Source organism: Plectropomus leopardus, chromosome 21 (genome assembly GCF_008729295.1).
Source record: "Plectropomus leopardus isolate mb chromosome 21, YSFRI_Pleo_2.0, whole genome shotgun sequence".
Lineage (NCBI taxonomy): Eukaryota > Metazoa > Chordata > Actinopteri > Perciformes > Serranidae > Plectropomus > Plectropomus leopardus.
Genome location: NC_056483.1, coordinates 11,604,475 through 11,629,553, shown reverse-complemented (window position 1 = coordinate 11,629,553; position 25,079 = coordinate 11,604,475). Strand labels below are relative to the sequence as shown.

The 25,079-nt window shown below is 35.6% G+C and overlaps 1 protein-coding gene across 2 annotated transcripts in view; it reads left to right on the top strand.

The window, feature by feature from the left end:
* The window catches only part of LOC121960995 (solute carrier organic anion transporter family member 5A1), a 79,970-nt gene extending 55,375 nt beyond the window's left edge, over window positions 1–24,595 (top strand). For both annotated transcript variants that reach the window (XM_042510900.1, XM_042510901.1), the window contains one exon: window positions 20,937–24,595. In XM_042510900.1, coding sequence (XP_042366834.1) covers window positions 20,937–21,394 — 458 coding nt within the window. In that variant the 3' untranslated portion in view covers window positions 21,395–24,595. The remainder of the gene's footprint in view (window positions 1–20,936) is intronic.
* The last annotated feature ends 484 nt before the right edge of the window (window positions 24,596–25,079 follow it).

Genomic DNA, 25,079 nt, shown 5'->3' with positions numbered 1-25,079 from the left:
TGTTTTTGCAAAATTCTATGCTATGGCGTGTCTTGGCACGCTATTTTATGCTGTTTTTGAGTTGTTTTTCAGCTGTTTTTGGGACATGTCATATTTTGACATTTTTGCCATACTATAGCCTTGCCTTTTTTTGTCATTTTTTCAACATGCATTTTTTGGTGTTTTTTGCTGTTTTTGCAAAATTCTATGCTATGGCGTGTCTTGGCACGCTATTTTATGCTGTTTTGAGTTGTTTTCAGCTGTTTTTGGGACATGTCATATTTTGACATTTTTGCCATACTATAGCCTTGCCTTTTTTGTCATTTTTTCAACATGCATTTTTATGGTGTTTTTTGGCCATGTTTTTGCAAAATTCTATGCTATGGCGTGTCTTGGCACGCTATTTTATGCTGTTTTGAGTTGTTTTCAGCTGTTTTTGGGACATGTCATATTTTGACATTTTTGCCATACTATAGCCTTGCCTTTTTGGTCATTTTTTCAACATGCATTTTTTTGGTGTTTTTGGCCGTTTTTTGCAAAAATTCTATGCTATGGCGTGTCTTGGCACGCTATTTTATGCTGTTTTGAGTTGTTTTCAGCTGTTTTTGGGACATGTCATATTTTGACATTTTTGCCATACTATAGCCTTGCCTTTTTGGTCATTTTTTCAACATGCATTTTTATGGTGTTTTTTTTGGCCGTTTTGCAAAATTCTATGCTATGGCGTGTCTTGGCACGCTATTTTATGCTGTTTTGAGGTGTTTTCAGCTGTTTTTGGGACATGTCATATTTTGACATTTTTGCCATACTATAGCCTTGCCTTTTTTGTCATTTTTTCAACATGCATTTTTATGGTGTTTTTGTCCTTTTTTTTGCAAAATTCTATGCTATGGCGTGTCTTGGCACGCTATTTTTGCTGTTTTGAGGTGTTTTCAGCTGTTTTTGGGACATGTCATATTTTGACATTTTTGCCCATACTATAGCCTTGCCTTTTTTTTTTTGTCATTTTTTCAACATGCATTTTTATGGTGTTTTTGGCTGTTTTTGCAAAATTCTTTGCTATGGCGTGTCTTGGCACGCTATTTTATGCTGTTTTGAGTTGTTTTTTCAGCTGTTTTTGGGACATGTCATATTTTGACATTTTTGCCATACTATAGCCTTGCCTTTTTTTTCATTTTTTCAACATGCATTTTTATGGTGTTTTTGGCTTTTTTGCAAAATTCTATGCTATGGCGTGTCTTGGCACGCTATTTTATGCTGTTTTGAGGTGTTTTCAGCTGTTTTTGGGACATGTCATATTTTGACATTTTTGCCATACTATAGCCTTGCCTTTTTGGTCATTTTTTCAACATGCATTTTTTTATGGTGTTTTTTGGCCTGTTTTTGCAAAATTCTATGCTATGGCGTGTCTTGGCACGCTATTTTATGCTGTTTTGAGGTGTTTTCAGCTGTTTTTGGGACATGTCATATTTTGACATTTTTGCCATACTATAGCCTTGCCTTTTTTTGTCATTTTTTCAACATGCATTTTTATGGTGTTTTTTGCTTTTTTGCAAAATTCTATGCTATGGCGTGTCTTGGCACGCTATTTTTTGCTGTTTTGAGGTGTTTTCAGCTGTTTTTGGGACATGTCATATTTTGACATTTTTGCCATACTATAGCCTTGCCTTTTTTGTCATTTTTTCAACATGCATTTTTATGGTGTTTTTGGCCATTTTTGCAAAATTCTATGCTATGCTATGGCGTGTCTTGGCACGCTATTTTATGCTGTTTTGAGTTGTTTTCAGCTGTTTTTGGGACATGTCATATTTTGACATTTTTGCCATACTATAGCCTTGCCTTTTTTTGTCATTTTTTCAACATGCATTTTTATGGTGTTTTTGGCTGTTTTTGCAAATTCTATGCTATGGCGTGTCTTGGCACGCTATTTTATGCTGTTTTGAGGTGTTTTCAGCTGTTTTTGGGACATGTCATATTTTGACATTTTTGCCATACTATAGCCTTGCCTTTTTGGTCATTTTTTCAACATGCATTTTTATGGTGTTTTTTGGTTTTTTTGCAAATTCTATGCTATGGCGTGTCTTGGCACGCTATTTTATGCTGTTTTGAGTTGTTTTCAGCTGTTTTTGGGACATGTCATATTTTGACATTTTTGCCATACTATAGCCTTGCCTTTTTTTGTCATTTTTTCAACATGCATTTTTATGGTGTTTTTGGCCGTTTTTTGCAAAATTCTATGCTATGGCGTGTCTTGGCACGCTATTTTATGCTGTTTTGAGTTGTTTTCAGCTGTTTTTGGACATGTCATATTTTGACATTTTTGCCATACTATAGCCTTGCCTTTTTTTGTCATTTTTTCAACATGCATTTTTTGGTGTTTTTTGGCTGTTTTTGCAATTTATGCTATGGCGTGTCTTTATTTTATGCTGTTTTGAGGTTGTTTTTTCAGCTGTTTTTGGGACATGTGGAAACATATTTTTACGGTGTTTTTCAGCCATGCTTGTTTTTTTCGGCAACATGCATTTTTTTTTTGGTGCTTTTTTGACATTCTATTTTATGACATTTTTGCCATAATTTTAGCTTGCCTTTTCAGCATGTTTTTTGGGACATGTCATGACATTTTTGCCATACTTTTTTTTTTGGTCCATTTTTTCAACAATTTTTGGCCATTTTTTTGCAATTCTATGCTATGGCGTGTCTTGGCACGCTATTTTTATGCTGTGTTTTGAGGTGTTTTCAGCTGTTTTTGGGACATGTCATTTTTGACATTTTTGCCATACTATAGCCTTGCCTTTTTTGTCATTTTTTCAACATGCATTTTTATGGTGTTTTTGGCTGTTTTTGCAAAATTCTATGCTATGGCGTGTTGGCACGCTATTTTTTATGCTGTTTTGAGGTGTTTTTCAGCTGTTTTTTGGGACATGTCATATTTTTTGACATTTTTGCCATACTATAGCCTTGCCTTTTTGTCATTTTTTCAACATGCATTTTTATGGTGTTTTTGGTTTTTTTTGCAAAATTCTATGCTATGGCGTGTCTTGGCACGCTATTTTATGCTGTTTTGAGGTTGTTTTCAGCTGTTTTTGGGACATGTCATATTTTGACATTTTTGCCATACTATAGCCTTGCCTTTTTGGGCATCAGCTTTTTCAACATTTTTGGATTTTTTTGAGATGGTGTTTTTGGCATTTTTTGCAACATGCACAGACTATGCGTGTTTTTGGCATTTTTTGCAAAATTCTTTGCTATGGCGTGTCTTGGCACGCTATTTTATGCTGTTTTGAGGTGTTTTCAGCTGTTTTTGGGACATGTCATATTTTGACATTTTTGCCATACTATAGCCTTGCCTTTTTTGTCATTTTTTCAACATGCATTTTTTTATGGTGTTTTTTGCTTTTTTTGCAAAATTCTATGCTATGGCGTGTCTTGGCACGCTATTTTATGCTGTTTTGAGTTGTTTTCAGCTGTTTTTGGGACATGTCATTTTTGACATTTTTGCCATACTATAGCCTTGCCTTTTTTGGTCATTTTTTCAACATGCATTTTTATGGTGTTTTTTGGTGTTTTTGCAAAATTCTATGCTATGGCGTGTCTTGGCACGCTATTTTATGCTGTTTTGAGTTGTTTTCAGCTGTTTTTGGGACATGTCATATTTTGACATTTTTGCCATACTATAGCCTTGCCTTTTTGGTCATTTTTTTTCAACATGCATTTTTATGGTGTTTTTGGCCATTTTTGCAAAATTCTATGCTATGGGTGTGTCTTGGCACGCTATTTTATGCTGTTTTGAGGTTGTTTTCAGCTGTTTTTGGGACATGTCATATTTTGACATTTTTGCCATACTATAGCCTTGCCTTTTTTGTCATTTTTTCAACATGCATTTTTATGGTGTTTTTGGTCCATTTTTGCAAAATTCTATGCTATGGCGTGTCTTGGCACGCTATTTTATGCTGTTTTGAGTGTTTTTTTCAGCTGTTTTTGGGACATGTCATATTTTGACATTTTTGCCATACTATAGCCTTGCCTTTTTTTTGTCATTTTTTCAACATGCATTTTTATGGTGTTTTTGGCTGTTTTTGCAAAATTCTATGCTATGGCGTGTCTTGGCACGCTATTTTATGCTGTTTTGAGGTGTTTTCAGCTGTTTTTGGGACATGTCATATTTTGACATTTTTGCCATACTATAGCCTTGCCTTTTTTGTCATTTTTTCAACATGCATTTTTTTTGGGTGTTTTTGGCCCATTTTTGCAAAATTCTATGCTATGGCGTGTCTTGGCACGCTATTTTATGCTGTTTTGAGGTGTTTTCTGCTGTTTTTGGGACATGTCATATTTTGACATTTTTGCCATACTATATAGCCTTGCCTTTTTGGTCATTTTTTCAACATGCATTTTTTGGTGTTTTTGCCCTTTTGCAAAATTCTATGCTATGGCGTGTCTTGGCACGCTATTTTATGCTGTTTTGAGGTGTTTTCAGCTGTTTTTGGGACATGTCATATTTTGACATTTTTGCCATACTATAGCCTTGCCTTTTTTGGTCATTTTTTCAACATGCATTTTTTATGGTGTTTTTTGCTGTTTTTTGCAAAATTCTATGCTATGGCGTGTCTTGGCACGCTATTTTATGCTGTTTTGAGGTGTTTTCAGCTGTTTTTGGGACATGTCATATTTTGACATTTTTGCCATACTATAGCCTTGCCTTTTTTTTTGTCATTTTTTCAACATGCATTTTTTATGGTGTTTTTTGGCCATTTTTTGCAAAATTCTATGCTATGGCGTGTCTTGGCACGCTATTTTATGCTGTTTTGAGGTGTTTTCAGCTGTTTTTGGGACATGTCATATTTTGACATTTTTGCCATACTATAGCCTTGCCTTTTTTTCATCATTTTTTCAACATGCATTTTTATGGTGTTTTTTGGCTGTTTTTTGCAAAATTCTATGCTATGGCGTGTCTTGGCACGCTATTTTATGCTGTTTTGAGTTGTTTTCAGCTGTTTTTGGGACATGTCATATTTTGACATTTTTGCCATACTATAGCCTTGCCTTTTTTTGTCATTTTTTTCAACATGCATTTTTTTGGTGTTTTTGGTTGTTTTTTTTGCAAAATTCTATGCTATGGCGTGTCTTGGCACGCTATTTTATGCTGTTTTGAGTGTTTTTAGCTGTTTTTGGGACATGTCATATTTTGACATTTTTGCCATACTATAGCCTTGCCTTTTTTTCATTTTTTCAACATGCATTTTTATGGTGTTTTTGGTTTTTTTTGCAAAATTCTATGCTATGGCGTGTCTTGGCACGCTATTTTATGCTGTTTTGAGGTGTTTTCAGCTGTTTTTTTTTGGGACATGTCATATTTTGACATTTTTGCCATACTATAGCCTTGCCTTTTTGGTCATTTTTTCAACATGCATTTTTATGGTGTTTTTTGCCATTTTTTTGCAAAATTCTATGCTATGGTGTCTTGGCACGCTATTTTATGCTGTTTTGAGGTGTTTTCAGCTGTTTTTGGGACATGTCATATTTTGACATTTTTGCCATACTATAGCCTTGCCTTTTTGGTCATTTTTTTTCAACATGCATTTTTATGGTGTTTTTGGCCCATTTTTGCAAAATTCTATGCTATGGCGTGTCTTGGCACGCTATTTTTATGCTGTTTTGAGTGTTTTCAGCTGTTTTTGGGACATGTCATATTTTGACATTTTTGCCATACTATAGCCTTGCCTTTTTTGGTCATTTTTTCAACATGCATTTTTTATGGTGTTTTTGGCCTGTTTTTGCAAAATTTTCTATGCTATGGCGTGTCTTGGCACGCTATTTTATGCTGTTTTGAGGTGTTTTCAGCTGTTTTTGGGACATGTCATATTTTGACATTTTTGCCATACTATAGCCTTGCCTTTTTTGTCATTTTTTCAACATGCATTTTTATGGTGTTTTTGGCCTTTTTTGCAAATTCTCTATGCTATGGCGTGTCTTGGCACGCTATTTTATGCTGTTTTGAGGTGTTTTCAGCTGTTTTTTTGACATGTCATATTTTGACATTTTTGCCATACTATAGCCTTGCCTTTTTTGGTCATTTTTTCAACATGCATTTTTATGGTGTTTTTTGCTGTTTTTTGCAAAATTCTATGCTATGGCGTGTCTTGGCACGCTATTTTTTGCTGTTTTGAGGTGTTTTCAGCTGTTTTTGGGACATGTCATATTTTGACATTTTTGCCATACTATAGCCTTGCCTTTTTTGTCATTTTTTTTCAACATGCATTTTTATGGGTGTTTTTGGCCATTTTTTGCAAAATTCTATGCTATGGCGTGTCTTGGCACGCTATTTTATGCTGTTTTGAGGTGTTTTCAGCTGTTTTTGGGACATGTCATATTTTGACATTTTTGCCATACTATAGCCTTGCCTTTTTTGGTCATTTTTTCAACATGCATTTTTATGGTGTTTTTTGGCCCATTTTTGCAAAATTCTATGCTATGGCGTGTCTTGGCACGCTATTTTATGCTGTTTTGAGGTGTTTTCAGCTGTTTTTGGGACATGTCATATTTTGACATTTTTGCCATACTATAGCCTTGCCTTTTTTTTTGGTCATTTTTTCAACATGCATTTTTATGGTGTTTTTGGCCTTTTTTTGCAAAATTTCTTGCTATGGCGTGTCTTGGCACGCTATTTTATGCTGTTTTGAGTTGTTTTCAGCTGTTTTTGGGACATGTCATATTTTGACATTTTTGCCATACTATAGCCTTGCCTTTTTGGTCATTTTTTCAACATGCATTTTTTTATGGTGTTTTTGGCCCTTTTTGCAAAATTCTATGCTATGGCGTGTCTTGGCACGCTATTTTATGCTGTTTTGAGTTGTTTTTAGCTGTTTTTGGGACATGTCATATTTTGACATTTTTGCCATACTATAGCCTTGCCTTTTTGGTCATTTTTTCAACATGCATTTTTATGGTGTTTTTTGCCATTTTTTGCAAAATTCTATGCTATGGCGTGTCTTGGCACGCTATTTTATGCTGTTTTGAGGTGTTTTCAGCTGTTTTTGGGACATGTCATATTTTGACATTTTTGCCATACTATAGCCTTGCCTTTTTTTGGTCATTTTTTTCAACATGCATTTTTATGGTGTTTTTGGCCATTTTTGCAAAATTCTATGCTATGGCGTGTCTTGGCACGCTATTTTATGCTGTTTTGAGTGTTTTCAGCTGTTTTTGGGACATGTCATATTTTGACATTTTTGCCATACTATATAGCCTTGCCTTTTTGGTCATTTTTTCAACATGCATTTTTATGGTGTTTTTGGTTGTTTTTGCAAAAATTCTATGCTATGGCGTGTCTTGGCACGCTATTTTATGCTGTTTTGAGGTGTTTTTTGTTTTTGGGACATGTCATATTTTGACATTTTTGCCATACTATAGCCTTGCCTTTTTGGTCATTTTTTTCAACATGCATTTTTATGGTGTTTTTGGCCATTTTTGCAAATTCTATGCTATGGCGTGTCTTGGCACGCTATTTTATGCTGTTTTGAGGTGTTTTCAGCTGTTTTTTTGGACATGTCATATTTTGACATTTTTGCCATACTATAGCCTTGCCTTTTTGGTCATTTTTTCAACATGCATTTTTTTGGTGTTTTTGGCCATTTTTGCAAAATTCTATGCTATGGCGTGTCTTGGCACACGCTATTTTATGCTGTTTTGAGTTGTTTTCAGCTGTTTTTGGGACATGTCATATTTTGACATTTTTGCCATACTATAGCCTTGCCTTTTTTTTCATTTTTTCAACATGCATTTTTATGGTGTTTTTGCCCATTTTTTGCAAAATTCTATGCTATGGCGTGTCTTGGCACGCTATTTTATGCTGTTTTGAGTTGTTTTCAGCTGTTTTTGGGACATGTCATATTTTTTGACATTTTTGCCATACTATAGCCTTGCCTTTTTGGTCATTTTTTCAACATGCATTTTTATGGTGTTTTTTTGCCCTTTTTTGCAAAATTCTATGCTATGGGCGTGTCTTGGCACGCTATTTTATGCTGTTTTGAGGTGTTTTCAGCTGTGTTTTTGGACATGTCATATTTTGACATTTTTGCCATACTATAGCCTTGCCTTTTTTTTCATTTTTTCAACATGCATTTTTATGGTGTTTTGGTCCATTTTTGCAAAATTCTATGCTATGGCGTGTCTTGGCACGCTATTTTATGCTGTTTTGAGGTGTTTTCAGCTGTTTTTGGGACATGTCATATTTTGACATTTTTGCCATACTATAGCCTTGCCTTTTTTTCATTTTTTTTTCAACATGCATTTTTATGGTGTTTTTGGCCCTGTTTTTGCAAAATTCTATGCTATGGTGTGTCTTGGCACACGCTATTTTATGCTGTTTTGAGTTGTTTTCAGCTGTTTTTGGGACATGTCATATTTTGACATTTTTGCCATACTATAGCCTTGCCTTTTTTGTCATTTTTTTCAACATGCATTTTTATGGTGTTTTTGGTCCATTTTTGCAAAATTCTATGCTATGGCGTGTCTTGGCACGCTATATTTATGCTGTTTTGAGTGTTTTCAGCTGTTTTTGGGACATGTCATATTTTGACATTTTTGCCATACTATAGCCTTGCCTTTTTGGTCATTTTTTCAACATGCATTTTTATGGTGTTTTTGGCTGTTTTTGCAAAATTCCTATGCTATGGCGTGTCTTGGCACGCTATTTTTATGCTGTTTTGAGTGTTTTCAGCTGTTTTTGGGACATGTCATATTTTGACATTTTTGCCATACTATAGCCTTGCCTTTTTGGTCATTTTTTCAACATGCATTTTTATGGTGTTTTTTGGCTGTTTTTGCAAAATTCTATGCTATGGCGTGTCTTGGCACGCGCTATTTTATGCTGTTTTGAGTGTTTTCAGCTGTTTTTGGGACATGTCATATTTTGACATTTTTGCCATACTATAGCCTTGCCTTTTTTTTTTTGTCATTTTTTCAACATGCATTTTTATGGTGTTTTTTGCTGTTTTTGCAAAATTCTATGCTATGGCGTGTCTTGGCACGCTATTTTATGCTGTTTTGAGGTGTTTTCAGCTGTTTTTGGGACATGTCATATTTTGACATTTTTGCCATACTATAGCCTTGCCTTTTTGGTCATTTTTTTTTCAACATGCATTTTTATGGTGTTTTTTGCTGTTTTTGCAAAATTCTATGCTATGGCGTGTCTTTGCACGCTATTTTATGCTGTTTTGAGTTGTTTTCAGCTGTTTTTGGGACATGTCATATTTTGACATTTTTGCCATACTATAGCCTTGCCTTTTTTGTCATTTTTTCAACATGCATTTTTGGTGTTTTTTGGTCCATTTTTTTTGCAAAATTCTATGCTATGGCGTGTCTTGGCACGCTATTTTATGCTGTTTTGAGGTGTTTTCAGCTGTTTTTGGGACATGTCATATTTTGACATTTTTGCCATACTATAGCCTTGCCTTTTTGGTCATTTTTTCAACATGCATTTTTATGGTTTTTTGCCATTTTTTTGCAAAATTCTATGCTATGGCGTGTCTTGGCACGCTATTTTATGCTGTTTTGAGGTGTTTTCAGCTGTTTTTGGGACATGTCATATTTTGACATTTTTGCCATACTATAGCCTTGCCTTTTTTGTCATTTTTTCAACATGCATTTTTATGGTGTTTTTGGCCCTTTTTGCAAAATTCTATGCTATGGCGTGTCTTGGCACGCTATTTTATGCTTTTGAGTTGTTTTTTCAGCTGTTTTTGGGACATGTCATATTTTGACATTTTTGCCATACTATAGCCTTGCCTTTTTTTGGTCATTTTTTCAACATGCATTTTTTGGTGTTTTTGGTTGTTTTTGCAAAATTCTATGCTATGGCGTGTCTTGCACGCTATTTTATGCTGTTTTGAGTTGTTTTTAGCTGTTTTTGGGACATGTCATATTTTGACATTTTTGCCATACTATAGCCTTGCCTTTTTGGTCATTTTTTCAACATGCATTTTTATGGTGTTTTTGGCTGTTTTTGCAAAATTCTATGCTATGGCGTGTCTTGGCACGCTATTTTATGCTGTTTTGAGTTGTTTTCAGCTGTTTTTGGGACATGTCATATTTTGACATTTTTGCCATACTATAGCCTTGCCTTTTTTGTCATTTTTTCAACATGCATTTTTATGGTGTTTTTGGTTGTTTTTGCAAAATTCTATGCTATGGCGTGTCTTGGCACGCTATTTTATGCTGTTTTTTTGAGTGTTTTTTCAGCTGTTTTTGGGACATGTCATATTTTGACATTTTTGCCATACTATAGCCTTGCCTTTTTGGTCATTTTTTCAACATGCATTTTTATGGTGTTTTTGGCCATTTTTGCAAAATTCTATGCTATGGCGTGTCTTGGCACGCTATTTTATGCTGTTTTGAGTTGTTTTCAGCTGTTTTTGGGACATGTCCTATTTTGACATTTTTGCCATACTATAGCCTTGCCTTTTTGGTCATTTTTTTTTCACATGCATTTTTATGGTGTTTTTTGCCATTTTTGCAAAATTCTATGCTATGGCGTGTCTTGGCACGCTATTTTATGCTGTTTTGAGGTGTTTTCAGCTGTTTTTGGGACATGTCATATTTTGACATTTTTGCCATACTATAGCCTTGCCTTTTTGGTCATTTTTTCAACATGCATTTTTATGGTGTTTTTGGTCCATTTTTGCAAAATTCTATGCTATGGCGTGTCTTGGCACGCTATTTTATGCTGTTTTGAGGTTGTTTTCAGCTGTTTTTGGGACATGTCATATTTTGACATTTTTGCCATACTATAGCCTTGCCTTTTGGTCATTTTTTTTTTTCACATGCATTTTTATGGTGTTTTTGGCCTGTTTTTGCAAAATTCTATGCTATGGTGTGTTTGGCACGCTATTTTATGCTGTTTTGAGTTGTTTTTAGCTGTTTTTGGGACATGTCATATTTTGACATTTTTGCCATACTATAGCCTTGCCTTTTTGGTCATTTTTTCAACATGCATTTTTATGGTGTTTTTGGCCGTTTTTTGCAAAATTCTATGCTATGGCGTGTCTTGGCACGCTATTTTATGCTGTTTTGAGTTGTTTTCAGCTGTTTTTGGGACATGTCATATTTTGACATTTTTGCCATACTATAGCCTTGCCTTTTTGGTCATTTTTTCAACATGCATTTTTTTTATGTGTTTTTGGCTGTTTTTGCAAAATTCTATGCTATGGCGTGTCTTGGCACGCTATTTTATGCTGTGTTTTGAGTTGTTTTCAGCTGTTTTTGGGACATGTCCTATTTTGACATTTTTGCCATACTATAGCCTTGCCTTTTTTGTCATTTTTTCAACATGCATTTTTATGGTGTTTTTTGGTCCATTTTTGCAAAATTCTATGCAATGGCGTGTCTTGGCACGCTATTTTATGCTGTTTTGAGGTGTTTTCAGCTGTTTTTGGGACATGTCATATTTTGACATTTTTGCCATACTATAGCCTTGCCTTTTTGGTCATTTTTTCAACATGCATTTTTATGGTGTTTTTGCTGTTTTTGCAAAATTCTATGCTATGGCGTGTCTTGGCACGCTATTTTATGCTGTTTTGAGTTGTTTTCAGCTGTTTTTGGGACATGTCATATTTTGACATTTTTGCCATACTATAGCCTTGCCTTTTTGGTCATTTTTTCAACATGCATTTTTATTTTGGTGTTTTTGGCTTGTTTTTGCAAAATTCTATGCTATGGCGTGTCTTGGCACGCTATTTTATGCTGTTTTGAGGTGTTTTCAGCTGTTTTTTTTGGACATGTCATATTTTGACATTTTTGCCATACTATAGCCTTGCCTTTTTTGGTCATTTTTTCAACATGCATTTTTTGGTGTTTTTGGCCGTTTTTGCAAAATTCTATGCTATGGCGTGTCTTTTTTGGCACGCTTTTTGGGACATGTCCATTTTGTATGCTGTTTTGAGTTGTTTTTAGCTGTTTTTTTTTTTGGGACATGTCATATTTTGACATTTTTGCCATACTATAGCCTTGCCTTTTTGGTCATTTTTTCAACATGCATTTTTATGGTGTTTTTGGTGCTTTTTTGCAAAATTCTATGCTATGGCGTGTCTTGGCACGCTATTTTTTATGCTGTTTTGAGTTGTTTTCAGCTGTTTTTGGGACATGTCATATTTTGACATTTTTGCCATACTATAGCCTTGCCTTTTTGGTCATTTTTTTCAACATGCATTTTTATGGTGTTTTTTGGCCTGTTTTTGCAAAATTCTATGCTATGGCGTGTCTTGGCACGCTATTTTATGCTGTTTTGAGGTGTTTTCAGCTGTTTTTGGGACATGTCATATTTTGACATTTTTGCCATACTATAGCCTTGCCTTTTTTGTCATTTTTTCAACATGCATTTTTTGGTGTTTTTGGCCATTTTTTGCAAAATTCTATGCTATGGCGTGTCTTGGCACGCTATTTTATGCTGTTTTGAGTGTTTTTCAGCTGTTTTTGGGACATGTCATATTTTGACATTTTTGCCATACTATAGCCTTGCCTTTTTTTTTCATTTTTTCAACATGCATTTTTATGGTGTTTTTTTGCATTTTTGCAAAATTCTATGCTATGGCGTGTCTTGGCACGCTATTTTATGCTGTTTTGAGTTGTTTTCAGCTGTTTTTGGGACATGTCATATTTGACATTTTTGCCATACTATAGCCTTGCCTTTTTGGTCATTTTTTCAACATGCATTTTTTTGGTGTTTTTTGCCCATTTTTGCAAAATTCTATGCTATGGCGTGTCTTGGCACGCTATTTTATGCTGTTTTGAGTTGTTTTCAGCTGTTTTTTGGGACATGTCATATTTTGACATTTTTGCCATACTATAGCCTTGCCTTTTTTTTCATTTTTTCAACATGCATTTTTATGGTGTTTTTGGCCATTTTTTGCAAAATTCTATGCTGCTGGCGTGTCTTGGCACGCTATTTTATGCTGTTTTGAGGTGTTTTCAGCTGTTTTTGGGACATGTCATATTTTGACATTTTTGCCATACTATAGCCTTGCCTTTTTGGTCATTTTTTCAACATGCATTTTTATGGTGTTTTTTGCTTTTTTGCAAAATTCTATGCTATGGCGTGTCTTGGCACGCTATTTTTTTATGCTGTTTTGAGGTGTTTTCAGCTGTTTTTGGGACATGTCATATTTTGACATTTTTGCCATACTATAGCCTTGCCTTTTTTTTCATTTTTTCAACATGCATTTTTTTGGTGTTTTTGGTCCATTTTTGCAAAATTCTATGCTATGGCGTGTCTTGGCACGCTATTTTATGCTGTTTTGAGGTGTTTTCAGCTGTTTTTGGGGACATGTCATATTTTGACATTTTTGCCATACTATAGCCTAGCCTTTTTTGGTCATTTTTTCAACATGCATTTTTATGGTGTTTTTGGCCGTTTTTGCAAATTTCTATGCTATGGCGTGTCTTGGCACGCTATTTTATGCTGTTTTGAGTTGTTTTTCAGCTGTTTTTGGGACATGTCATATTTTGACATTTTTGCCATACTATAGCCTTGCCTTTTTTGTCATTTTTTTCAACATGCATTTTTATGGGTGTTTTGGGCCATTTTTGCAAAATTCTATGCTATGGCGTGTCTTGGCACGCTATTTTATGCTGTTTTGAGTGTTTTCAGCTTTTTTGGGGACATGTCATATTTTGACATTTTTGCCATACTATAGCCTTGCCTTTTTGGTCATTTTTTCAACATGCATTTTTATGGTGTTTTTGGCTGTTTTTGCAAAATTCTATGCTATGGCGTGTCTTGGCACGCTATTTTATGCTGTTTTGAGTTGTTTTCAGCTGTTTTTGGGACATGTCATATTTTGACATTTTTGCCATACTATAGCCTTGCCTTTTTGGTCATTTTTTCAACATGCATTTTTATGGTGTTTTTTGCTGTTTTTTGCAAAATTCTATGCTATGGCGTGTCTTGGCACGCTATTTTATGCTGTTTTGAGTTGTTTTCAGCTGTTTTTGGGACATGTCATATTTTGACATTTTTGCCATACTATAGCCTTGCCTTTTTGGTCATTTTTTCAACATGCATTTTTATGGTGTTTTTTGGCCTTTTGCAAAATTCTATGCCATGGCGTGTCTTGGCACGCTATTTTATGCTGTTTTGAGGTGTTTTTCAGCTGTTTTTTTGGGACATGTCATATTTTGACATTTTTGCCATACTATAGCCTTGCCTTTTTGGTCATTTTTTCAACATGCATTTTTATGGTGTTTTTTGCCTTTTTGCAAAATTCTATGCTATGGCGTGTCTTGGCACGCTATTTTTTTATGCTGTTTTGAGTTGTTTTCAGCTGTTTTTGGGACATGTCATATTTTGACATTTTTGCCATACTATAGCCTTGCCTTTTTTGGTCATTTTTTCAACATGCATTTTTATGGTGTTTTTGGTCCATTTTTTGCAAAATTCTATGCTATGGCGTGTCTTGGCACGCTATTTTATGCTGTTTTGAGGTGTTTTCAGCTGTTTTTGGGACATGTCATTTTTGACATTTTTGCCATACTATAGCCTTGCCTTTTTGGTCATTTTTTCAACATGCATTTTTATGGTGTTTTTTGCCATTTTTGCAAAATTCTATGCTATGGCGTGTCTTGGCACGCTATTTTATGCTGTTTTGAGTTGTTTTCAGCTGTTTTTGGGACATGTCATATTTTGACATTTTTGCCATACTATAGCCTTGCCTTTTTTGTCATTTTTTCAACATGCATTTTTATGGTGTTTTTGGTTGTTTTTGCAAAATTCTATGCTATGGCGTGTCTTGGCACGCTATTTTATGCTGTTTTGAGTTGTTTTCAGCTGTTTTTGGGACATGTCATATTTTGACATTTTTGCCATACTATAGCCTTGCTTTTTGGTCATTTTTTCAACATGCATTTTTTATGGTGTTTTTGGTTGTTTTTGCAAAATTTCTTTGCTATGGCGTGTCTTGGCACGCTATTTTATGCTGTTTTGAGTTGTTTTTTAGCTGTTTTTGGGACATGTCATATTTTGACATTTTTGCCATACTATAGCCTTGCCTTTTTGGTCATTTTTTCAACATGCATTTTTATGGTGTTTTTTGCTGTTTTTGCAAAATTCTATGCTATGGCGTGTCTTGGCGCTATTTTATGCTGTTTTGAGTTGTTTTCAGCTGTTTTTGGGACATGTCATATTTTGACATTTTTGCCATACTATAGCCTTGCCTTTTTGGTCATTTTTTCAACATGCATTTTTATGGTGTTTTTTGGCTGTTTTTGCAAAATTCTATGCTATGGCGTGTCTTGCACGCTATTTTATGCTGTTTTGAGTTGTTTTCAGCTGGTTTTTGGGACATGTGTCATATTTTGACATTTTTGCCATACTATAGCCTTGCCTTTTTTGTCATTTTTTCAACATGCATTTTTATGGTGTTTTTGGCCATTTTTTGCAAAATTCTATGCTATGGCGTGTCTTGGCACGCTATTTTATGCTGTTTTGAGGTGTTTTCAGCTGTTTTTGGGACATGTCCTATTTTGACATTTTTGCCATACTATAGCCTTGCTTTTTGGTCATTTTTTCAACATGCATTTTTATGGTGTTTTTGGCCTTTTTTGCAAAATTCTATGCTATGGCGTGTCTTGGCACGCTATTTTATGCTGTTTTGAGTGTTTTTCAGCTGTTTTTGGGACATGTCATATTTTGACATTTTTGCCATACTATAGCCTTGCCTTTTTTGTCATTTTTTCAACATGCATTTTTATGGTGTTTTTGGCCCTTTTTGCAAAATTCTATGCTATGGCGTGTCTTGGCACGCTATTTTATGCTGTTTTGAGTTGTTTTCAGCTGTTTTTGGGACATGTCATATTTTGACATTTTGCCATACTATAGCCTTGCCTTTTTTGGTCATTTTTTCAACATGCATTTTTATGGTGTTTTGGGCCTTTTTTGCAAAATTCTATGCAATGGCGTGTCTTTGGCACGCTATTTTATGCTGTTTTGAGTGTTTTCAGCTGTTTTTGGGACATGTCATATTTTGACATTTTTGCCATACTATAGCCTTGCCTTTTTTGTCATTTTTTCAACATGCATTTTTATGGTGTTTTTGGTTGTTTTTGCAAAATTCTATGCATGGCGTGTCTTGGCACGCTATTTTATGCTGTTTTGAGTTGTTTTCAGCTGTTTTTGGGACATGTCATATTTTGACATTTTTGCCATACTATAGCCTTGCCTTTTTTTTGGTCATTTTTTCAACATGCATTTTTATGGTGTTTTTGGCCTTTTTGCAAAATTCTATGCTATGGTGTGTCTTGGCACGCTATTTTATGCGTTTTGAGTTGTTTTCAGCTGTTTTTGGGACATGTCATATTTTGACATTTTTGCCATACTATAGCCTTGCCTTTTTGGTCATTTTTTCAACATGCATTTTTATTGTTTTGGTGTTTTTGGTTTTTTTGCAAAATTCTATGCTATGGCGTGTCTTGGCACGCTATTTTATGCTGTTTTGAGTGTTTTCAGCTGTTTTTGGGACATGTCATATTTTGACATTTTTGCCATACTATAGCCTTGCCTTTTTGGTCATTTTTTCAACATGCATTTTTATGGTGTTTTTTGCTGTTTTTGCAAAATTCTATGCTATGGCGTGTCTTGGCACGCTATTTTATGCTGTTTTGAGTTGTTTTCAGCTGTTTTTTGGGACATGTCATATTTTGACATTTTTGCCATACTATAGCCTTGCCTTTTTTGTCATTTTTTCAACATGCATTTTTATGGTGTTTTTTTTGGCTGTTTTTGCAAAATTCTATGCTATGGCGTGTCTTGGCACGCTATTTTATGCTGTTTTGAGTGTTTTCAGCTGTTTTTGGGACATGTCATATTTTGACATTTTTGCCATACTATAGCCTTGCCTTTTTGGTCATTTTTTCAACATGCATTTTTATGGTGTTTTTGGCCATTTTTTTGCAAAATTCTATGCAATATGGCGTGTCTTGGCACGCTACTTTATGCTGTTTTGAGTTGTTTTCAGCTGTTTTTGGGACATGTCATATTTTGACATTTTTGCCATACTATAGCCTTGCCTTTTTTGGTCATTTTTTCAACATGCATTTTTATGGTGTTTTTGGTTGTTTTTGCAAAATTCTATGCAATGGCGTGTCTTGGCACGCTATTTTATGCTGTTTTGAGTTGTTTTCAGCTGTTTTTGGGGACATGTCATATTTTGACATTTTTGCCATACTATAGCCTGCCTTTTTGTCATTTTTTCAACATGCATTTTTATGGTGTTTTTGGTTGTTTTTGCAAAATTCTCTGCTATGGTGTGTCTTGGCACGCTATTTTATGCTGTTTTGAGTGTTTTCAGCTGTTTTTGGGACATGTCATATTTTGACATTTTTGCCATACTATAGCCTTGCCTTTTTGTCATTTTTTTTCAACATGCATTTTTATGGTGTTTTTTGCTGTTTTTGCAAAATTCTCTATGCATGGCGTGTCTTGGCACGTATTTTATGCTGTTTTGAGTTGTTTTCAGCTGTTTTTGGGACATGTCATATTTTGACATTTTTGCCATACTATAGCCTTGCCTTTTTGGTCATTTTTTCAACATGCATTTTTATGGTGTTTTTGGTCCGTTTTTGCAAAATTCTCCGCTATGGTGTGTCTTGGCACGCTATTTTATGCTGTTTTGAGTTGTTTTCAGCTGTTTTTGGGACATGTCATATTTTGACATTTTTTCCATACTATAGCCTTGCCTTTTTTGTCATTTTTTCAACATGCATTTTTATGGTTGTTTTTGGCTGTTTTTGCAAAATTCTATGCTATGGCGTGTCTTGGCACGCTATTTTATGCTGTTTTGAGTTGTTTTCAGCTGTTTTTGGGACATGTCATATTTTGACATTTTTGCCATACTATAGCCTTGCCTTTTTGGTCATTTTTTCAACATGCATTTTTATGGTGTTTTTGGTCCGTTTTTGCTAAATTCTCCGCTATGGTGTGTCTTGGCACGCTATTTTATGCTGTTTTGAGTTGTTTTCAGCTGTTTTTGGGACATGTCATATTTTGACATTTTTTCCATACTATAGCCTTGCCTTTTTTGGTCATTTTTTCAACATGCATTTTTATGGTGTTTTTGGTCCGTTTTTTGCAAAATTCTATGCTATGGCGTGTCTTTGCACGCTATTTTATGCTGTTTTGAGTTGTTTTCAGCTGTTTTTGGGACATGTCATATTTTGACATTTTTTTCCATACTATAGCCTTGCCTTTTTGGTCATTTTTTCAACATGCATTTTTATGGTGTTTTTGGTTGTTTTTGCAAAATTCTATGCAATGGCGTGTCTTGGCACGCTATTTTATGCTGTTTTGAGTTGTTTTCAGCTGTTTTTGGGACATGTCATATTTTGACATTTTTGCCATATACTATAGCCTTGCCTTTTTGGTCATTTTTTCAACATGCATTTTTTATGGTGTTTTTGGTTGTTTTTGCAAAATTCTCTGCTATGGTGTGTCTTGGCACGCTATTTTATGCTGTTTTGAGTTGTTTTCAGCTGTTTTTGGGACATGTCATATTTTGACATTTTTGCCATACTATAGCCTTGCCTTTTTTGTCATTTTTTCAAACATGCATTTTTATGGTGTTTTTTGCTGTTTTTGCAAATTTCTCTGCTATGGCGTGTCTTGGCACGCTATTTTATGCTGTTTTGAGTTGTTTTCAGCTGTTTTTGGGACATGTCATATTTTGACATTTTTGCCATACTATAGCCTTGCCTTTTTGGTCATTTTTTCAACATGCATTTTTATGGTGTTTTGGTCCATTTTTGCAAAATTCTATGCAATGCCGTGTCTTGGCACGCTGTTTTATGCTGTTTTGAGTTGTTTTCAGCTGTTTTTGGGACATGTCATATTTTGACATTTTTTCCATACTATAGCCTTGCCTTTTTTTTTGTCATTTTTTCAACATGCATTTTTATGGTGTTTTTGGTTGTTTTTGCAAAATTCTCTGCTATGGTGTGTCTTGGCACGCTATTTTGTGCTGTTTTGAGTTGTTTTTAGCTGTTTTTGGGACATGTCATATTTTGACATTTTTGCCATACTATAGCCTTGCCTTTTTTGTCATTTTTTCAACATGCATTTTTATGGTGTTTTTGCTGTTTTTGCAAAACTCTATGCAATGGCGTGTCTTGGCATGCTATTTTATGCTGTTTTGAGTTGTTTTTCAGCTGTTTTTGGGACATGTCATATTTTGACATTTTTGCCATACTATAGCTTGCCTTTTTTGTCATTTTTTCAACATGCATTTTTATGGTGTTTTTGGTCCGTTTTTGCTAAATTCTCCGCTATGGTGTGTCTTGGCACGCTATTTTATGCTGTTTTGAGTTGTTTTCAGCTGTTTTTGGGACATGTCATATTTTGACATTTTTTCCATACTATAGCCTTGCCTTTTTGGTCATTTTTTCAACATGCATTTTTATGGTGTTTTTGGTTGTTTCTGCAAAATTCTATGCAATGGCGTGTCTTGGCACGCTATTTTATGCTGTTTTGAGTTGTTTTCAGCTGTTTTTGGGACATGTCATATTTTGACATTTTTGCCATACTATAGCCTTGCCTTTTTGGTCATTTTTTCAACATGCATTTTTATGGTGTTTTTTGCTGTTTTTTTGCAAAACTATGCAATGACGTGTCATGGCGTGTCTTGGCACGCTATTTTATGCTGTTTTGAGTTGTTTTCAGCTGTTTTTGGGACATGTCATATTTTGACATTTTTGCCATACTATAGCCTTGCCTTTTTTGTCATTTTTTCAACATGCATTTTTATGGTGTTTTGGTCCTTTTTTGCAAAATGCTATGCAATGGCGTGTCTTGGCACGCTATTTTATGCTGTTTTGAGTTGTTTTCAGCTGTTTTTGGGACATGTCATATTTTGACATTTTTGCCATACTATAGCCTTGCCTTTTTGGTCATTTTTTCAACATGCATTTTTATGGTGTTTTTTGCTGTTTTTGCAAAATTCTATGCTATGGCGCGCTATTTTATGCTGTTTTGACATTGTTATTATATTTTGACATTTAAGCCATACTATAGCCTGGTTTTGTTGGTCATTTTTTCAACATGCTATACTATGGTGTTTTGCGCAATATTCTTTGTCATGGCGTGTCTCGGTATGCTGTGTTTTGCTAGTTTGTTCAAGGTTATGCTTTTTTTTGGACATGTCACATTTTGACATCTTTTACATCTTGTATTTTCTCACATCTTTTCACTAAATTTATGCAAACATTTCTTTTGGTCTGATAAAGTATTCAATTCCACTTCAGGATTCTGCATATATTCTGATATAAACTTCACAGTTCATCACAATATTTGATTCACTTCCTTAGCTATGTGCTGTAACAATATTTCACTTAGAAAGATACTAATGTATTAATGTAGGTATTAACAACACTGAAATAATTTAATGTCTGGGCCATGGTTTGATCAATTATTTTGAATATTGTCTTTTTTTATTTCATCCACTTCCATGAAGGGATCATGTTTTTTTACCTGCATGACATGGTGCCACCAAGTGGCAGAATGATGATCTTAAAATCAGTCAACCACATTCTGTATGCCAATCCCATTATATATTAATTGTATACAATTTTTAGTCTGTATACAAAATTAAATTATTAAATTTCAAGTAAAACAAACAAGATTAGGGAAAAAAATACTCTTCAATAACACTTAGCTTATATGCTTCCTCAGGATGTTGTGGGTGGGGTTTGGCAACGTGAAGCATGCAAACACATGGCATCACTTCGTTCCATCACTGAGCTTCGCCACCTGCAGTTAAAGACAAATACAAAAACAAACGCAGAAACAGAAGCAGGTGAAATAACCAAAACTAGTCTAGAAATGGGAGAAAGTGGTGTGACACACAATATTGTTTAGATTGTAGAAGTAGTATAAAATTGTGTTTTACCTTATTAATCACAGCCTCTCTCTCCTCCCTCAGCCTACATCCCCACGCCCATCTACTTCGGTGCTGTCATCGACACCACCTGCATGCTGTGGCAGCAGGACTGCGGCGTGCATGGCTCCTGCTGGGAATATGACGTCACCTCATTCCGCTTTGTCTACTTTGGCCTGGCCGCCAGCCTCAAATTTGTCGGCTTCATCTTCATCTTCCTCACCTGGTACTCTATCAAGCACAAGGAGGATCGAGCAGAGCGCTGGCGCCAGCACCTGCCTCCGCTGGGCACCGTCAGCGAGCTCATCTGCCACGCCGGAGGCCACAAAAGCCACGCACGCACCCGCTCTTGCCCCGTGTTCATCCCACCTCGGCCAGACCAGCCCGCGGCCCTGCTGCTCAACCGCGGCCACAGCAGCCTCAGCTGCCCCGGCAACGCCCTCAAAGCAATAACTCCGCCCATCCTCTTGCCACATCACCACAGAGGCTCCGCACACGTGTGAGAGCACTCCAAGCCTCCCGCCAGGGTCCATTGTGACTTGTGCCTTCCTGTTTGTGTGTCTGCGCCACAAAGTGTCTGCTTCACACCAATCAGACGCCAGGCGGGGCTCCACAGCTGCTGTAGAAATAACAGGCAGTGACACAGGTGCGCCCACCATATTTAAAGGGCTGCTCATTTTTGTTTGTAATAACAGGGGACTGACGGATTATTCTGAGCATATCATCAGCTGCAGCCACACACAGCATCCACACAGACGCTCAGACCTCCACCCGAAGGTTCGGACAATGTAAAGACATCACATGGTGCTACTGTTAAAGGGCAGGGCATTAAAATCTCTGAACAGACAGATGAGTCATCATCAACATGGCCACTAAAGCACAAACGACAAACCTGTACTATGCAAGATCCAGTGTACAGCCCCCCCCCACACACACCTCAGTACTGTACAGCTCCCTCTGTATTCTACACCTGTACCTCTCCTGCCCCGCTCACACACCTTGTTGTCAGCTCATCCCATTTTCCCTTACAGTCTGAGCTGTCGACATATCAGCAACCTCTCTTGTATTTGAGCCATTCCACCTGCTCTCTCCTCTGTCTGGATCTCCAGAATTAACAAAAGTGGGATTTTTTTTAATCCTCACCTCTTTTTTTCTTTCCTTTTTTGTAACAGTGCCTCTCAGGCTGTCTCGGCCAGTCCAGTATACAAAGCTAGCTACCAGGGTAAACGCTAGCTACCGAAAAGCCAGTCACTGTCCTTTCACTTGAGCGACAGTATTCTGCTTTGTTGCCCTCGAGTCCTTGTGTCGTTGGACAAAGCTCCTCGCCTTGGCAAGGTAACCATGTAGCTTAAAGCCGACAAACCCCAATGGTACAGTGACTTTTATGAAATCTATATTTCATCACACTACTTCATTATTATAATGTATAATAATTAGCTACATGTCAAACAGGAGAAAGGAATAAGAAAGGTATCTCATCTCTGACCATGTGCTGAAGCTACTGTATGTCCAAAAGATGTTTGTATTTGTAACTGGAAATGCTATGGAGATTTTAAGAACATTTGCAACAAATTTGATCCACTTTTAAAGTTTCTCAAAGTAAAATGATTTGTATTTAATCTACTGCAACAATCAGACAAATGAAAGGATGCATCATTTTGGCTTTATATTGTATGGCTTCTCCATTCTAATGGTCATCAGATGTACATAGTAGTTATCGAGTAGTCTTTTAAGAAAGTAGTGCAGCGAGCATGTAAAACAATGAACCCTCTTTTATCAGCAGGAGTAATCTGATGTTGATTATTCGGCTCGTGGGTGTTTGGGGCCCTCTAGTGGACAGAGAGATGATTGTTTGAAGGCCAGTGAATGTTGCCGTTTGTTAGACCTACTGTACTATAAATTTCTTGGTTAAAAGGTTAATTATTAAACTTAATCACTGCACTGAATTCAGCACTCCAGTTTCCCAAAGATACACCTTCTGCAGGCAGATTTAATAAAAAAATATGGTCTGCTAGTTTGGTGGAAGTCTACAATATTCATTATATCAGATGTTTTAATAGGATTGTCTGATTTTCTTTTATTTCGAGCTCATGTTATTTAGCATCTTGAAGATTTACCTTCCTTTGAATGAGAGGAATTGTTTTCAGAGAAAAGGAAGAGGAGGTAATATGGCCTTTTTTCATGTTTAAAATTTTTTGTTCAGTATTAGATATTAGTTCATGTCTTGAAAACCACATTTTTATGAGGTTTTTTTTTCTGAGGGGGAAATATAAGATGAGTCTAATAAAGTTATTGTATTTCATATTCTGATCAGTTCGACTTTTAGTTATTAAAAGTTTGCAAAGGAATGGAAAATCTGATGCAGTGAATACATTTTAAAAGTTAACATTTTATGGCCGAGATTCGTGGTATTCTGCTGGGGTAAAGATTATCATTAATAATAATGGCAGTGACTAATTTTAGCATTATTGTGACTTAGTACCTCAAATTACATATTCATAAGTGATCATTGTGTAAATATTGACAAAGCAAATGAAGCGTATTAAAGAGCTCACAAATAGTTAGAAGCGTATTTATGAACTAACCTGTGACATTGTAGTTACAAAGAAAAATAGGACTTAAAGCTACAAAAAAAAAACAAAAAAACAACGGTGGATTTGTCTCACGGTGCCTGAACAGTATTAATCACATGGGAAGGGTTGAGTTCATCATGGTGGGGGGGAGCTGGGTTATTGAAATGTATTTTTTTTCTGTCAAGAGGAGTACAGCATTGAATTCGTTTAAATGCTAAGGTTATGCTACCCAGAATGCCCTTCTTTCAATCTGTAATGATTCTTTATCTTTCTTCTAGTGCTCTGTATACATCACAGCCTCAAAAGAGGAATACCAATGTAGGACTATTGATCAGGTCCCCTGCTTATGTGACTGGAAAGATAAAACATGATCCTTGCTGAGTCATCATACCATTAAAGGAAAAATTCATCCCCCATTTGTATATTAATCACTCAGCGCGAGTTACACTGAATTTGTGAAGAAAACTGGTGAATGATGAATTAAAGTCATAGGGATTGTTTTACAACAGCAAAATTCTATCAAAACCTCTGTTTTCAAACTATCACACAACTTTTGCAGTGTAATCCAAGACTGCTCAGTGGGTCCCGACCAGACAGCCATCTCTGACAGGAAAGCTGCATTTTAACCTCGCTGAGCGCAGAAGCTGCTGGTCTTCAACAACCTCGATCTGTAGTTTGTGTTCTTGTGTGACTTTGGTGATTTAAAGGGTTAGTTTGGCTTCACTAAAGTCACACAATAACACAAATAAACTAACTGATCGCAGCAGTAGTAGACCTGGAGCTCCTGTGGACAGCAAGGTAAAATTACTGGCTTTGGAGACTGGCTTTGAAGAGAGCATTAGACTTTTAGTTTAGTTCCCTGTTGGAAAGGGCTGCAGGTTTAGGAATTACTGAGCATACGACAGGATAAATGAGAGTTGAATTACACTGCTGAAGTTGTGTGAAAGTTTGCAAACAGATGTTTTGATATAGTTTTGCTTTTCTTAACTCTTTGAATCCTGTATCTATATCACTTTTCTCGTGCTGCGTTCAGATACCTTCACAAGTATTTAAACCTCGAAACCCTGGCTTGATTTCTTATGAAAATATGGGAAACAGTCAATAAACAACTTGGTAAGAAGTGTTCTGCGATTGCAAATTAGTACAGTAGAAAATTATTTTATTTGAAAAGCTTGAGAAAAATGAACCAAAAAACTAAATTGATAATAATAGATTCAAGATTATTTTACAAAATTATTATTGCACTTTAAAGGTAATTTGCTTTTATTATTTTTCTTTTTTTGTGCGCTAATTTTCAGGTCATTTTCATCTACTATTTTTGCAAATTTTTGGGTCAATTTTCCTAAGTTGCTCACCGTGTTCTTTTCATGTTTTAGAGAGAAATCAAGCACATCTTTTCATGTTTCAAAGGGTTAAACGCAGTCACCTATAACTTGAAGTTATCAAGTTTTTTCTTGGGTTTTGGACTCTCACCGCAGGCATTTAAAAAAAATGTCTTCACAAATTCAGTGTATTGAGGGGTGAGTAACTAATATGCAAATGGTCACGTTGTGGGTGAAGTATTCCTTTAAGTATTTAGTCAATTCACTTAACATTACAGTTGCTTATGGAAATC